The following is a 14,106-nucleotide window of genomic DNA, read 5'->3' as shown; positions in this document are numbered from 1 at the left end:
GAAAAAAAACACAGAAGAGCTTAGCTCTCTAGAATGGAACATGCTAAAATTCTTGAGTCAAAAAGATTGAAATGTACATGTGCAATAAGCCTACATATACATGTATTTATACTGCTATAAATCTATAGTACAGACAAGGCCTTATTCCAGAATACATATCCAAATGAGGAGTTATATAAGCCTGCCAATTTATACTGGTGATTGGTAAAACTTTCCAGCGTAGACAAGCCCTTAATTAAACGGAACAAATGGAAATCTCTGTATAAACAGTCTAACTTCTGTTCAATAGCAGTTTATTGCTAAACAAATTAACAAAATACCCATGTCCACACAAGGTTCTGCAATGATTTAAAAACGTGGGTTTAATCGCAGTGCAGCTTCCACCGCAGGACCAGCCTTGAAGAGAAGAAGAACCTTTAATTCCCCCAGGAAAGGGGTGTCCAGCACAGACAACCGTGAGCCTCTCTGTGCTCCTACATCGTAGCCACACCTGCCGGCTATACCCTTCCAAGTTCACCGGCCATATGTCACTCTATCCCCACCCTCCCTGAGCTTGTGCTCCGGAAACAGGAAATAAATCGGCTCGGAGAGCAAATAAGGGCAGCGGCTTCAGTTGTGACTGCGCAGGTGCAGATTGCTGGCGTATGCTCAGTATCAGCCGGCCTCGCACGTAGTTGGGAGGCAGATTTGGACGCTGTAGCTTGGCCTGTCTGCCCTGGCAACTTGTTTCCGGTCGAGGGGGCGGGGCTTGGCGGAGGTTTCAGTTTCCCTCAAAATGGCGGATGGAGACGGTGGAGGAGCTGGATCAGGAGCGAACCATAGGGATCCTGTAGAGCCCCACGAACGGGCCATGGTGAGACTCCTGCTGTGTGGGTCTTTCCTGGGGGCCGTTTCCCCTTGGTGACCTGGTACCCGCTGGAGCCCCGAGCGGTCGGGAACCTGACCACAGCTTACTTGGGGGAGCAGCGGTTGCTGCCCGTCGGGGGAGGTGAGGTCCCTTCAGCTAGGAGCAGCGCCCTGGGCAAGGGCCACTAGCTGCCTGTGTAGTGGGGAACTGCCCTGCAGCGTGGCGCGCCTGTCCTTTCCCCGTTGTCTGCTCTGTGCTCAGTGACTGTTTCCAGGTGGCACAATCCGTGAGGGAGAACCACCCGTGCGATGTGTGGTTCCCACTGAGCCCGAGTTAGAGGACTGGCCACTGACGTTGGTTGCCTTGTAGAGTGACAGTGGAGTAAAGTTTTATTGCATGGATTTGAGGTAAGGGATGATGGCAATGTATTGTCTAAATGCAAATTTCCCTGACAAATATGACTGACGCACATGCTCTAAGTAGCCACTCAGTGGCAAGACAGTAATGGCCCTGCTGCACTAGCAAAGCAGGATAGTCAGGTACTCTCTGTAATAATTTGGGCTAGGCTGTTTAAAACAAGCATTTGCCTAATAAATGTCTCTTGTGCACAGTTGGGTCACTAGTGAAAAGCAATAACTTCATAAAAGTTGGAAGGGGGAGGATTTGCAAGTGCTTTATACTTTAAAGTTGCATAGAGTCAGTTCCTGAAAGTGATGAAATTTAAATCATCCATCTCATCATTCTCTTCTGATCTGAACAGAAAAAATTTTTAAAATGCAGGAAACTATGGGAAAGTTTTTGATAACCTGTTGTCCTCCTTTTATTTCCTTGTTTAAATAGGTTTCAAGTTCATGGTGTCCTACTAAAACAATGTACTGTTCTGTAGTGATTGTCTGCCTTGGCAAGAATAGGGCATTGAATTAATTAATAGGGGTCTCCCTCTTCTAACTTTTATGACTCCTTACAATTACCACTTTGATTTTCTTCTTTTGCATTATTAAAGTGCGGGAACCGGCAATGCTAAGTGAGGGGATTGGAGTGTTGGACGAGGGAGGCAGGAAGATTTGTGCTCTGGAGGAGGATCAGTACTCCTCATATCTTCTCTCAGAGCCCATGATTAATTGAAAATCAGAATTTGTACTGATGCCTGCTACTTTGTTTTAGGTTCAGTAACTGCAACAGTAGGAAGCATACAGAATACCTATTACATTTAAAATACAGTCACATCTTTATGGCTAAACCAAAACCAGGTTGCTGCCACTTAAAATTAAGAAGGCCATAGAGCAGCTTTTAAACTTGGGGCTAGGGGAAAGCCAACAGATGCGGAAGAGTACATGATTCAGATTGTCTTCCCTAAATGGAAGCTCTGTTAAGGGAGATGCTGTGTCCTACAAGGAAGACAAGATGGAAGATGATAAAATAGGGTCAGATTAGAAACAGCCGAGTGAAAGTGACCCATTTAGTTGCATCATGTAGTTAGAGACAGCTAAAAAGTGACAGGTTTTTGAAGTAGTTACGTACTGATGCTTAGGGTAGAGGTGTCTAAAAGCAAGATACCTGATCGCCACGTGCCCCCACCAGCCAGGTGCCCTACCCCTCCTGCAGCCAGGCACCCCCACCGTGACTCGCCAGAGCTGCCCAGTCCTAGCTGCTGTACACTTCCTCCCCCCATCTCCCAAACTTGCTGGGTCTGGAAGATCTGCCTCTGCTGCTGCCATCATATGTGGTGGGTTGTATATGTGGAGGGGAACCTCATGTTCAGGGCTCGGAGCCATGCTTTGCCACATTGCTCTGCCCCAAGCATATTGGACACTGCGGGCTTAGGGTGACCATCCGTCCTGTCGTGGCTGGGACAGCCCTGTATTTTGGACTCCAGGAAGGTGTCCTGATTTATTTTAACAAAGGGGCTAATTGCCCTATATTCAGGCACCCTTTGCAGGAAAGCAAATACTCATGTGTTCTGTGGCCACGTGGGGGAGAGGGAGCCAGCAGGGGGCCCTGTTGAGGTGCAGTGGCTGCTGCTTGGTTCCCATCTCCATGCACCTCAGAGAAGCTGGGAGGCGCAACTGCATGGCTGCCACCTGGTTCCTGGTGCCCCAAGGCATAGGGCAGCCATGGAGCTGCTCCCCAGTCATCAGGGTGTCCTGTATTTGGGCTCAGGAAATATGGTCACCTGAACTAATGCTAGATGTCTAAATCATGAGATGGGTGAACTAGAGTGCCTCCAGATAAAAGATGATCTTGATACAGTAGGCATCACTGAAACTTAGTGGAGGATAGTTAGCGGGACACAGTATTATAGAATCTTAGGGCTGGAAGGGACCTCAGGAGGTTATTGCGTTCAGCCTTTTTGTAATACCAAGGAACAAAATATATTGGAAGGACAGAACAGGTCATGCTGGTGGGGAAGTGGCATTGTATGTGGGGGGTGGGGAGGGAGGAGCACAGAGTTAAATGAAGTAAAAATCTTAAATGAATCGTGTTGTGCCATAGAATTTTTTTTATAAATAATAATTCCATGATCTAATAAAAAGAATATGTCAGTAGGAATATATTACTGACAACCTGACCATCCTGGTGATAGTGACTGCGAAATGGAGAGAGAGAGCTGAGATGCTATTAAAATAATAAAACTCAATAATAATGTGGGATTTTGGCCTATCACCATATTGACTGGCTACATGTCCCCTCAGAACATGATGCAGAAAGAAAGTTTCTTGACATCTTAAATGGCTGCTTCTTGGAGCTGCTGGTCCTGGTGCTCGCAAGAGGAGAGGCAGTTCTTGATTTAGTCTTAAGTGAGGTGCAGGATCTGGTCCAAGAGGTGGATACAGTAAGCCCTCGAAATGCGAGTGTTTGAGTTGTGCTTAACTGGCATTACCATGAGTTAAGCGCAACTCCAAATCCTAACACCCCGCCCCCGACTTAAACACTCACCTCCACCCAGCCCCACATTGCCTTTGTTCAACACCACCTCCTCCAGCCCCTGCTCACCAGCCACGCGTGGTTTTGGCTCACCCGCCAATCCCTGCTGCCCAACTCATCGGCCCTACGCGCAGCCCTCATTCAAACCCTTCTGGCCCTGGTTCATATCCCCTGCACATGGCTCCAGCTAAACCCCCCCACATGTGGCTCCGGCTCAACCCCCCCCGCCCCACTTTAAACTCCCCACAGCTTGGCTTACCACCCAAGCATGGCTGTGGCTCACTACCCTTGTGTGTGGCTCTAGCTCAACCCATCCCACCCCAGTTCAACCGTGCCCCCATGCACAGCTCCAGCTCAGCTCCACCCCCTGCAGCCCCAACCCACTGCCAAGCTTAACCGTCCCCAGCCGCCTTCCCCTGCCCACCAACCCCAGGACTCACCTTTCAAAAGGAGCTCTAGGTGCTCCTGCTTTCCAGCTGCAGTATCTGCGTTTTTGCCAGGGGAAAAAAAAGCTGCCCCCCAACTTATGTGAAATTTCAGTTGTGCGAGGATATGGAGGAATGCAACCCTCACATAAATCGAGGCACTGCTCTATAGCTGGACTGCCTGGAAATAGTGACCATAAAATGAATTTAAGATCCCATGTATCATAACGGGGACAACACTACAGTGGTCAGACACTGTAGTATTTGATTTCGGAAATGGGGACTTAAAAAAAATGAGTAAGTTAATTAAACAGAAATTAAAAGGCAAAATGCCAAGGGTAAAGTTCCTGTAAATTGTATGGAAATTTTTTAAATACACTGCAAAGGTGGATCAAATTAAATGAATACTCCAAATTAAAAGAACATAGGATGAGACACAAAGTGCCACGGTGCGTAAATAACAAAGTAAAAGAAGCTGTGCAAGACAAAAAGGCGTTGTCTAAAACATGGAAGTTATATCCTAATGAGGAAAATGGAAATGTGCATAACCTTTTTGCAATAGAAATGTAAAAATATAATTAGAAAGACCAAAAAAGAATTTGAAGAACAGTTAGCCAAAGAGTCAAAAAGTAATAGCAAATAAGAAAAATAAGTACATTAGAAGCACGAAGCCTTCTATATAACTTGTAGAACCACTGAATGACTGAGATGCTAAAGGAATAGTCAAGAGCAATAAGACCAGAGAAACTAAATTGATTTTTTTTGCATTGGTCTTTCATGGGTGAGGGTGTGAGGGAGATCCCGAAATCTGAGCCATTCTTTTTAGGTGACAAATCTGAGGAGATTTTTGGAACAAATTGATGAATTAAACAGTAATAAGTCATGAGATCCAGATGGCATTCACCTAGGAGTTCTGAAGGAACACAAATATGAAATTTGCAGAACTACTAACTGTAGCCTGTAAGCTATCCTTCAGTAAGCTTCTGTATCAAGTAACTAGAAGATAGCTAGTGTGATGCCAATTTTTGAAAAGGGCTCCAGAAGTGACTCTGACAATTGCAGGCCAGTAAGCCTGTGGTACTGGGCAAACCGGTTGGAACTATAGTAAATAACAATATTGTCAGACATGTAGATCAGCAGATCCCAACCTTTTCGGTAACACAGCGCATTTACATGAGAAAAACAGTTCTGTGGCACACCCACTTTCACTTTTTTCAGCTGAATTGATTGCCTTGTTGCCTGAGCCCCAGCTGGCAGGGGGTCATCAGTTTCCCTCACGCTCTTCCCCTCTCCCCCCCCGCCCCCGGCTCTATGCAGAGCCCTTGTGAGGGGGAAATACGCGTGCTAGCTAGAACTCAGACAGCCACTTGAGCCCCAGCTGGTACAGTGTTGTCAATTCTGTACATCCCCACCAGTGGCACTGCAAAGATCAGCAGCAAGGGGAAATTGATGACGTTTATGGCACTGTGGGAGAGATCTCATGGCATACCGACGTGTCATGGCACACTGGTTGAAAACCACTGACAAATGTGAAGATAACTTGTTGGGGAAGAATCAAAATTATTTTTTATCAAGAGAAATCATACCTCACCAATCTCCTAAAATTCTTCAGGAGGAGAGGGGGGATCAACAAACATGTGGATAAGTGGTTCCAGTGACTATCGTGTACTTAAATGTTCAGAAAGCCTTTGATAAGTTCATTCAGTAAAGGCCCTTAAGCTGTCCTGGGATAAGAAGGAAGGACCCCTCATGGATTGATAGCTAGTTAAAAATTAAGGATCTGGAAAGAAGGGTAAACTGAGGTGGCAAAATGTGTACATGATACAAAACTACTCGACAGTTAAGTTCAAGAAGACCATGAAGAGCTACAAAAGTGAGTAACCAGTCATTTAAAAGGTAGATTAAATTTAATGTACAAATTGGAAAACATAATCCCCACTATACATATAAAATGGTAGTCTAAATTAGATGTTACCATGCAAGAGAGATCTTGGAGTCATTGTGAATAGTTCTCTGAAAACACGCACTCAATGTGCAGCAGCAGTTAAAAAAGCAGACAACACATTGGAAATCATTGAGAAAAAGTTACATAGGAAGACAGAAAACATATTGCCTGTATATAAATCCATGGTATGCCTCCATCTTGAATACTGGGTGCAGATGCGGTCACTCCATCTAAAAAAGGTTCAGAATAGGGCAACAGAAATAATTAGTGGTATGGAAGGGCTTCCATAAAAGGAGAGATTAATAAGACTGCACCTTTGAAGCTTGGAAAAGCAAGTAAGAGAGGATATAATAGAGGTCTATAAAATTATGACTGGTGTGGGTAAAGTAGATAAGGAAGTTGTATTTACTCCTCAACACTGGAACTAGGGGTCACCGAATGCTAAGCAGGTTTAAAACAAACAAACAAAAGGAAATATTTCTTCACAGAGTGCACAGTCAACCTGTAAAACTCTTTGCCAGAGGATGTCATGAAGACCAATAATTTTAAATGGCTGTTTTATCTAGGATGCGAGAGTATGGTATCCCTACCCCTTGTTTTCCAGAAGTTGGGAAACGAACAACAGGAAATGGCTCACTTGATGATTACCTGTTCTGTTTCTTCTCTTTGGGGCACATGGCATTGGCAACTGCAGTAAGAGAGGATACTGGGCTAGATGCATATTTGGTTGGATCCAGTATGGCCATTCTTATAGCTGTGATTGCATACGGTGAAAACTGAAGGCTAATCCCTCATGATTTTAGCTCTGCTGTTGAGAACAATGATGGCCAGTGATTTGTTTGCCACTATGTCATCTAACTGGAGGGTTATACTACCCAATGGTAAAAACACAGGTGGTCTATCGACATAAGGCCTTTCACCGCTGCCAGCACCATTGGTGGGAGCTCACTTCAAGTTCTCAATATGGACAGGGATGTAGGTGTACTGATGTTGAGAAGATGAGGTATTTCATGGAATATGTGGACTTTAAGGCTATGTCTGCACTTGCATTCCTTTTTCGAAAGAGGAATGCAAATGAGGGAAATAGAAGATGCAGATGAGGCACTGACTTGCATATCTTGTACTTCATTTGCATTATTTCTTTTCGGAAGAGATTCTTTCAAAAGAAAAAAGCAGTGTAGATGGGGCTCTTTTGAAAATAACCCCCATCTTTGAAAGAGCCCTTCTCCCTGAAACAAAATAGGAAGACGGAGGAGAAGTTGCAAAGGCTGGAGGTACCTGGCTGTAGGGGAGGGTGGAGGATATTGGGTTAGAGCAGGGAGGTTCGGGGTGCCTGGCTCTGCATGAGGGAAAGGATGTTAAGCCATGTATTATATATTTCTATATGTCTGTCTATATATCGACCTGCAGTAAACTCTTTCATATACGGCAGCCCCAGGACTGGGAGGTTGTTGGATATTCAAATACTCTGGATAATAGAAAGGTATGCTTAGCAACGCATAACACTAAAGAAAAACAAGTTTAGATATTACGAAACAAAAATATATGCAGAGTACTTTATCAACCTCAGGAGTATTGTACAATGCAAACTTATACTGTATTTGCTATATTTATCTGTATTTATTTTCACTATACTGTACTTATGGAAAATGTAACTAAAATTTGCTTAGGGTTAAAATGCCGCTTATTTGAAAGTTCCAAATGAGAGAGTGCTGAATATGAGCATTTACTGTATATTTATTTTTATATAGCAATATATCTATGTCTCAATAAGAAAATGTAGGTATAAATACATGCAGATAAAAATATGTAGCTCTTTGCACTCTATCCACAACTGTTTTGGCTCTTAATTTCTAACTGGTTGGCCACCCATGGAATAGCTCTATTACTGCTACCAGTTACTCTGTTAGCTCAAGTGGTAGAAATCTGTGTGGTTCTCCTAAATGTTCCAACCATGTTCATCAATCATGAAAGTGTCAATGATGATGCCATGATGGAATTTGGTGTGGGTGGGGTGGGTTTTATTTTTTTTCAGTTTTCTTTTTTTAAAAAAAAAACCAAAAAAAAAAACCAACAAACTACAAAATTTGACAAAACCCTTTAGTTTAAAGGCCAAATCGAAGTTCTCATTAATTCCCTTTTGTGTATATGTTATGATGCAATCTTTAATAACATCATTGCTTGCTATATTTCTACAGGACATTTGGCTCTTTCAGGGCATAGGGTGGACTTGTTCTGGGGATGAATCAGAAATGTGTAGTAAAAGAGGCAGTTACAGGTAGAACCTGGGTATATATATATTTTTTTTTTACAGAAGTTGGAGGGTGTATGGATGAGTAACACTGTGCCCTTTGGTGAGTCATCAGCATCTGTGACTAAATTTTGGCCCTCTGAATGTCAACACAGGAGAGTTTTTGCTTGAGCTAAAATGTTCAGCTCTTGCAAGGTGCTTGGTGAATGAGGAAGGGGACTGTAGAAAGAGGAAAGGCTGTCTCAGTTGAACGTTACCCCAGTTAAATGGGTTCTGTCCTTGCCTCTGCACAGAGTTCCTTTGTGTTGCTCATTGAGTCACTCAAACTGAACTTTTCACAAATGGTCAGGAATGCTATGGTTTTCATTTTCTGGGTGCTGACCTTAAGATACTGGAGTCTAAGGCCTGGTCTACACTAGGGATAAAATTGAGTTTAAGAGACTTAGTTTGATTTTTATAAGGTATCAGTCTTCACTACAGGGCTCATTAGGTCAATTTTAAGGGGCTCTAAAGTTGAATTTTTTAAACTTCACGAGGAGTAATGCTAAAATCAAATTTACAAAGTCAAATGAAAGCTGGTGTAGACACTGTTATTAAAATCAGTTTTATTGGCTTCCAGAAGTATCCAAAAATACCCCCAGTGTGTCCTTTTTTGGTCACCACTTTGACCTCCACTGCTCTCCAGAGCCGCGTCTACACGTGCCGGCTACTTTGAAGTAGCTGCGCCAACTTCAAAATAGCGCCCGCCACGTCTACACGTGGCGAGCACTATTTCGAAGTTGAGATCTACATAAGGCGGTGAGACGTCGAAGTTGCTGTCCCCATCAGGGGATGGGAATACGCCCTACTTCGATGTTCAACGTCGAAGTAGGGCACATGTAGCCGATCTGCGTCCCGCAACATCGAAAGAGCGGGGTCCACCATGGCGGCCATCAGCTGAGGGGTTGAGAGATGCTCTCTCCAGCCCCTGAGCTCTATGGTCGCCGCGTGCAGCGGCCCCTTAAAGCTCCCCGCCCCCTGCCTTCCTGTGCAGGAAGCTGAGGGGGCGTGCAGGCAGCAGCAGTAACATGCGGCTAGCCTGCACGCCTCCCTGCAGTCCCAAGACACCCCCCCGCTGTGATGGCCGCCCACCAGCCCCCCAAGCGCCCCCAGGGCACCCTCCCCAAGGGGAGCCAGGGCTCCCAGCCTGGTAGCCAGCCCTGGAAGAGGCAGCGGGGCCCCTCCTGGACGGAGGCCGAGATCCGGGACCTGCTGGGGCTCTGGAGCGAGGAGGAGGTGCTCCAGGTAATGGGGAGCAAGAGGCGGAACGCGGATGCGTTCGCTCAGCTGGCTGAGGGCCTGGCCACCCGGGGTCACCCTGCCCACACTCCTGACCACGTCAGGAGTAAGGTTAAGGAGCTGCAGCAGGGTTACGCCCGGACCCGGACCCTGCCACTCAGGGAAATCCTGGGCCCCCGGTACACCACCTCCCCGCCGGCCACTCTTGACACCTCGGCCGACGAGCCCCAGCAGGCCCCGGAGGCGGAGTCCGCCCCAGAGGCAAGCCCTGCACCCCAGGGGCCCCCCAGGAGCCCACCCCTGGGACGCTGGAGGGGGAGTCCTCCTCCAGCGACGGGGAGCTCCAAATAATCCTGCCGTCCCGGAGCTCCAGCAGGGCGTCTGCCCAGAGGGTGTCCCCCGACTGTGGGAGCGGACCGTCAGGTATGTACCCCCCCGGTGCACACCCCTGGGGTTGAGGGGCGGGGACAACAGACATGACCAGGGCCCTCCACATGCCCAGATGACCATGGCCCCAAGGACAGCAATGGCATGTCCCTCAGAAGAGTGCATCAGCCCCTGCCCCGCCCCCCCCCCCAGCAGGACAGTGTCATGCCCCATCCCTGGGGATGGGGGGAGTGGAACCTAGGGTCCCCTGGAGCGGGGTGGGACACCCATCAGCAGCCGCAGCATCTCCCGGGGACGGGGATGGGGAACCAGCAGCAGAGGGTTGGGGGGACAAGGGCCACGGCTCGGGGGTCACACTAACCGCTGTCTCCACTCTTCTTCCCCCCCTGTGTTCCACAGCTCCACCATCGGAGGGCCCGGAGAGCACTGGCGAGGTGTCAGTGGTCCCAGACAGCCCACCGGGGCCATCGTTGCAGGCCAGCCCCTCGGTGGAGCACCAACCAGCCCCAGGGCGGGGCCGACAGCGGACCCAGCACCACCAGAGGATGGTGACGGACCCCCAGCTGCTCGTGACCCTCCAGCGGCAGCTGGAGGTGTCGGAGCGGCGCCTGCGGGTGGACGAGCGGCGCCTGCAATTGCAGGAGCGGGCGCTGGCCTGGCGCCAGGAGGCATGGGGGGCCTTTATGCGCACTTTTGAGCTCATAGCGGACTACCTGGCCCCCCATGCCGTGCCGCCCACCGCTCTGCCCGCTCCACCCGCTGCTCCACCTGCCGTCCCACCGCCGTCCACCACCCCGGGGCCTTCCTTTGCCGGTTCGCCTGGCCCCCAGCCACCCTCGGCCAGGGCTGAGGCCAAGGCGAGGGTTGCGCCCGCCAACCCCAGGGGCTGGACAGTAGGGGGTGCGGGACCCAGGACGTGGCCCCCCTCCTTTGTACATATCCCTATTATTTTGTATATAGTTTGTGTTAGACCCCTGTTCTTTTAAAATACCTGCCCCCCTATGTAAATAGTTCCCCCTTTTGTTCCACTATTATATATATATATTTATATTTGTATTAATAATAAGAGAATTCACTGTTTTGTGGTTTCAAAAACAACAGGTCTATTTTTATTTGCAAGAAAAGTGGGGGGGTGTGCTCTTGGGTGCTCTGTGGTGTGCACGTGGGGGCAGGGAGTGTTGTGGAGGATGGGGGGGTGCAGTGGGGGGCCTGCCAGTGTTCACCCCACGGCCTGGTTGAAATGGGCCCGCAGGGCCTCCCGGGCCCGGATCCCCTCGGGGTTCACCTGGCGACTGGGGGCAGTGGGTGGCTGCACGTCAGCCCTGCCAGCCTCCACAGCCCAGCCCTGAAAGAATGCCTCCCCCTTGCTCTCCACCAGGTTGTGGAGTGTGCTGCATGCGCCCACAGTCTGGGGGATGTTGGTGGGGCCTGCATCCAGGCGGGTGAGGAGACACCTCCAGCGCCCTTTGAGGTGGCCAAAAGTGCGCTCAACCACCTGGCGCGCATGGTTCAACCGCGTGTTGAAGCGCTCCTGGCTGGCTGAGAGATGGCCCGTGTAAGGGTGTATGAGCCAGGGCCGGAGGGGGTACGCCGCGTCTGCAACGACACAGAGGGGCATGCTGGTGTCCCGCACAGGGATCTCCCACTGGGGCATGTAGGTCCCCGCTTCCAGCCGGCGGCATAGGCCCGAATTCCTGAACACCTGGGCGTCGTGGGTGCTGCCAGGCCAGCCGACATAAATGTCCAGGAAGCGGCCCCGGCTGTCCACCAAGGCCTGGAGGACCACCGAATGGTAGCCCTTCCTGTTGAGGAAGTGTCCTCCACTGTGCTCTGGAGCTCGGATGGGGATATGGGTCCCATCCAGAGCCCCAAAGCAATTTGGGAAGCCCAGGCTGGCAAACCCCCGATGGCGGCATCCGGGTCCTCAAGCCGCACGAGCCTGTGGAGGAGCAGGGCGGTGATGGCGCGGACAACCTGCAGGGGAAGGACATGGGAGAGCACCAGTGAGGGGTGTGCAGGGTGTGTCTGGCCCTCACCCCCTAGGGCTCCCCCCCCGTGGGTCCTCTTACCTCCATGAGGACAGCCCCGACGGTGGCCTTGCCGACACCAAACTGCTGCCCCACGGATTGGTAGCTGTCTGGAGTGGGCAGCTTCCAGACAGCGATGCCAACCCGTTTCTTGATGCTGAGGACACGCCGCATGGCGGTGTCCTGGTGCCTCAGTGTGGGGGTGAGCCACTGGCAGAGCTCCAGGAATGTCTGCCGGCTAATGCGAAAGTTCCGGAGCCAGTGGTCGTTGTCCCACTCGCCGAGCTCCAGCTGCTCCCACCAGTCGGTGCTGGTGGGGTAGCTCCACAGCCGGCGGCATGTGCGGCGGGGGGGTGTGGAGGACAGCAGGGTCTGGGGCTGCTTCCTCCTCCCCTGGGGGCAGCTCCTCTTCTTCTGTGACTAGAAGGTGATCAGCTGCCTCTTGCATGGCATTGAGTAGGACGAGCACTGCTCCTGCAGGGGCGGCTGTGTGGACCTCTGGCTGCTGCTTCTGGGGGTCCATACTGCTTCACTGAGGTGTGTGTGCCTATGGCTCTGTAGACCGCGTGCTGTGCAGGCTGTGTGTGTCTGGGAGGGGCCCTTTAAGGGAGCGGCTAGCTGTTGCCCCGGAAGTGCCCTTCTGCCCTGTGACCTTGTCTGCAGCTGTTCCTGGCACCCTTATTTCGATGTGGGACACTTTGGCGTGTAGACGCTCCCCTGCAGTGCCTACTTCAATGTGGTGCTGCCCAACGTCGACGTTGAACATTGACGGCACCAGCCCTGGAGGACGTGTAGACGCTATTACATAAGAACATAAGAATGGCCATACTGGGTCAGACCAAAGGTCCATCCAGCCCAGCATCCCATCTGCCGACGGTGGCCAATGCCAGGTGCCCCAGAGAAGGAGAACAGAAGACAATGATCAAGTGATTTATCTCCTGCCATCCATCTCTTGCCCTTGTTCTGAAGGCTAGGGGCACCATACTTTATCCCTGGCTAATAGCCATTTATGGACCTAACCTGCAAAAATTTATCAAGCTCTTTTTTAAACCCTAATAGAGTCCTGGCCTTCACAGCCGCCTCGGCCAAGGAGTTCCACAGGTTGACTGTGCGCTGCGTGAAGAAAAATTTCCTTTTGTTAGTTTTGAACCTACTACCCATCAATTTCATTTGGTGTCCCCTAGTTCTTGTATTATGGGAAAAGGTAAATAATTTTTCTATATTCACTTTCTCCACACCATTCATGATTTTATATACCTCTATCATATCGCCCCTCAATTGCCTCTTTTGCAAACTGAAAAGTCCCAGTCTCTCTAGCCTCTCCCCATATGGGACCCGTTCCAAGCCCCTAATCATCTTAGTCGCCCTTTTCTGAACCTTTTCTAATGCCAATATATCTTTTTTGAGGTGAGGAGACCACATCTGCACGCAGTACTCAAGATGTGGGCGTACCATAGTTTTATATAGGGGAAGTATGATATCTTTTGTCTTATTATCGATCCCTTTTTTAATAATTCCTAACATCCTGTTTGCCTTACTAACTGCCGCTGCACACTGCGTGGATGTCTTCAGAGAACTATCCACTATAACTCCAAGATCCCTTTCCTGATCTGTCGTAGCTAAATTTGACCCCATCATGTAGTACGTGTAATTTGGGTTATTTTTTCCAACATGCATTACCTTACACTTACCCACATTAAATTTCATTTGCCATTTTGCTGCCCAATCACTCAGTTTGCTGAGATCTTTTTGTAGTTCTTCATAATCCCTTTTGGTTTTGACTGTCCTGAACAACTTGGTGTCATCTGCAAACTTGGCCACCTCACTGCTTACCTCATTTTCTAGATCAGCTTATTTCGATGTAGCATTCACATGTAGACATAGCTCAGGTGAGCAGGAAGCAGGGAACATTAGCCCAGGAAGTTTGAATGTCCTTTCCTCCCTGCCCAACTCTGCTCCCAGTCCTAGCTGCTGAGGCTGTTGTTCCAGCTCTGCTTTCAGCCCTGGCTGGTGGGTTGTCT

The 14,106-nt window shown here is 49.2% G+C and overlaps 1 protein-coding gene across 1 annotated transcript in view; it reads left to right on the top strand.

The window, feature by feature from the left end:
• Nucleotides 1-723: 723 nt before the first annotated feature.
• Nucleotides 724-14,106, top strand: part of UBR1 (ubiquitin protein ligase E3 component n-recognin 1) — a 177,757-nt gene continuing 164,374 nt past the window's right edge. The window contains exon 1 of the mRNA XM_074997084.1: nt 724-853. Within this exon, the coding sequence (XP_074853185.1) occupies nt 776-853 (78 nt within the window). The 5' untranslated portion in view covers nt 724-775. The remainder of the gene's footprint in view (nt 854-14,106) is intronic.

The sequence above is a fragment of the Carettochelys insculpta genome, chromosome 6, assembly GCF_033958435.1.
Source record: "Carettochelys insculpta isolate YL-2023 chromosome 6, ASM3395843v1, whole genome shotgun sequence".
NCBI classification, from domain to species: Eukaryota; Metazoa; Chordata; order Testudines; family Carettochelyidae; genus Carettochelys; species Carettochelys insculpta.
This window is presented reverse-complemented; position numbering and strand designations above follow the sequence as displayed.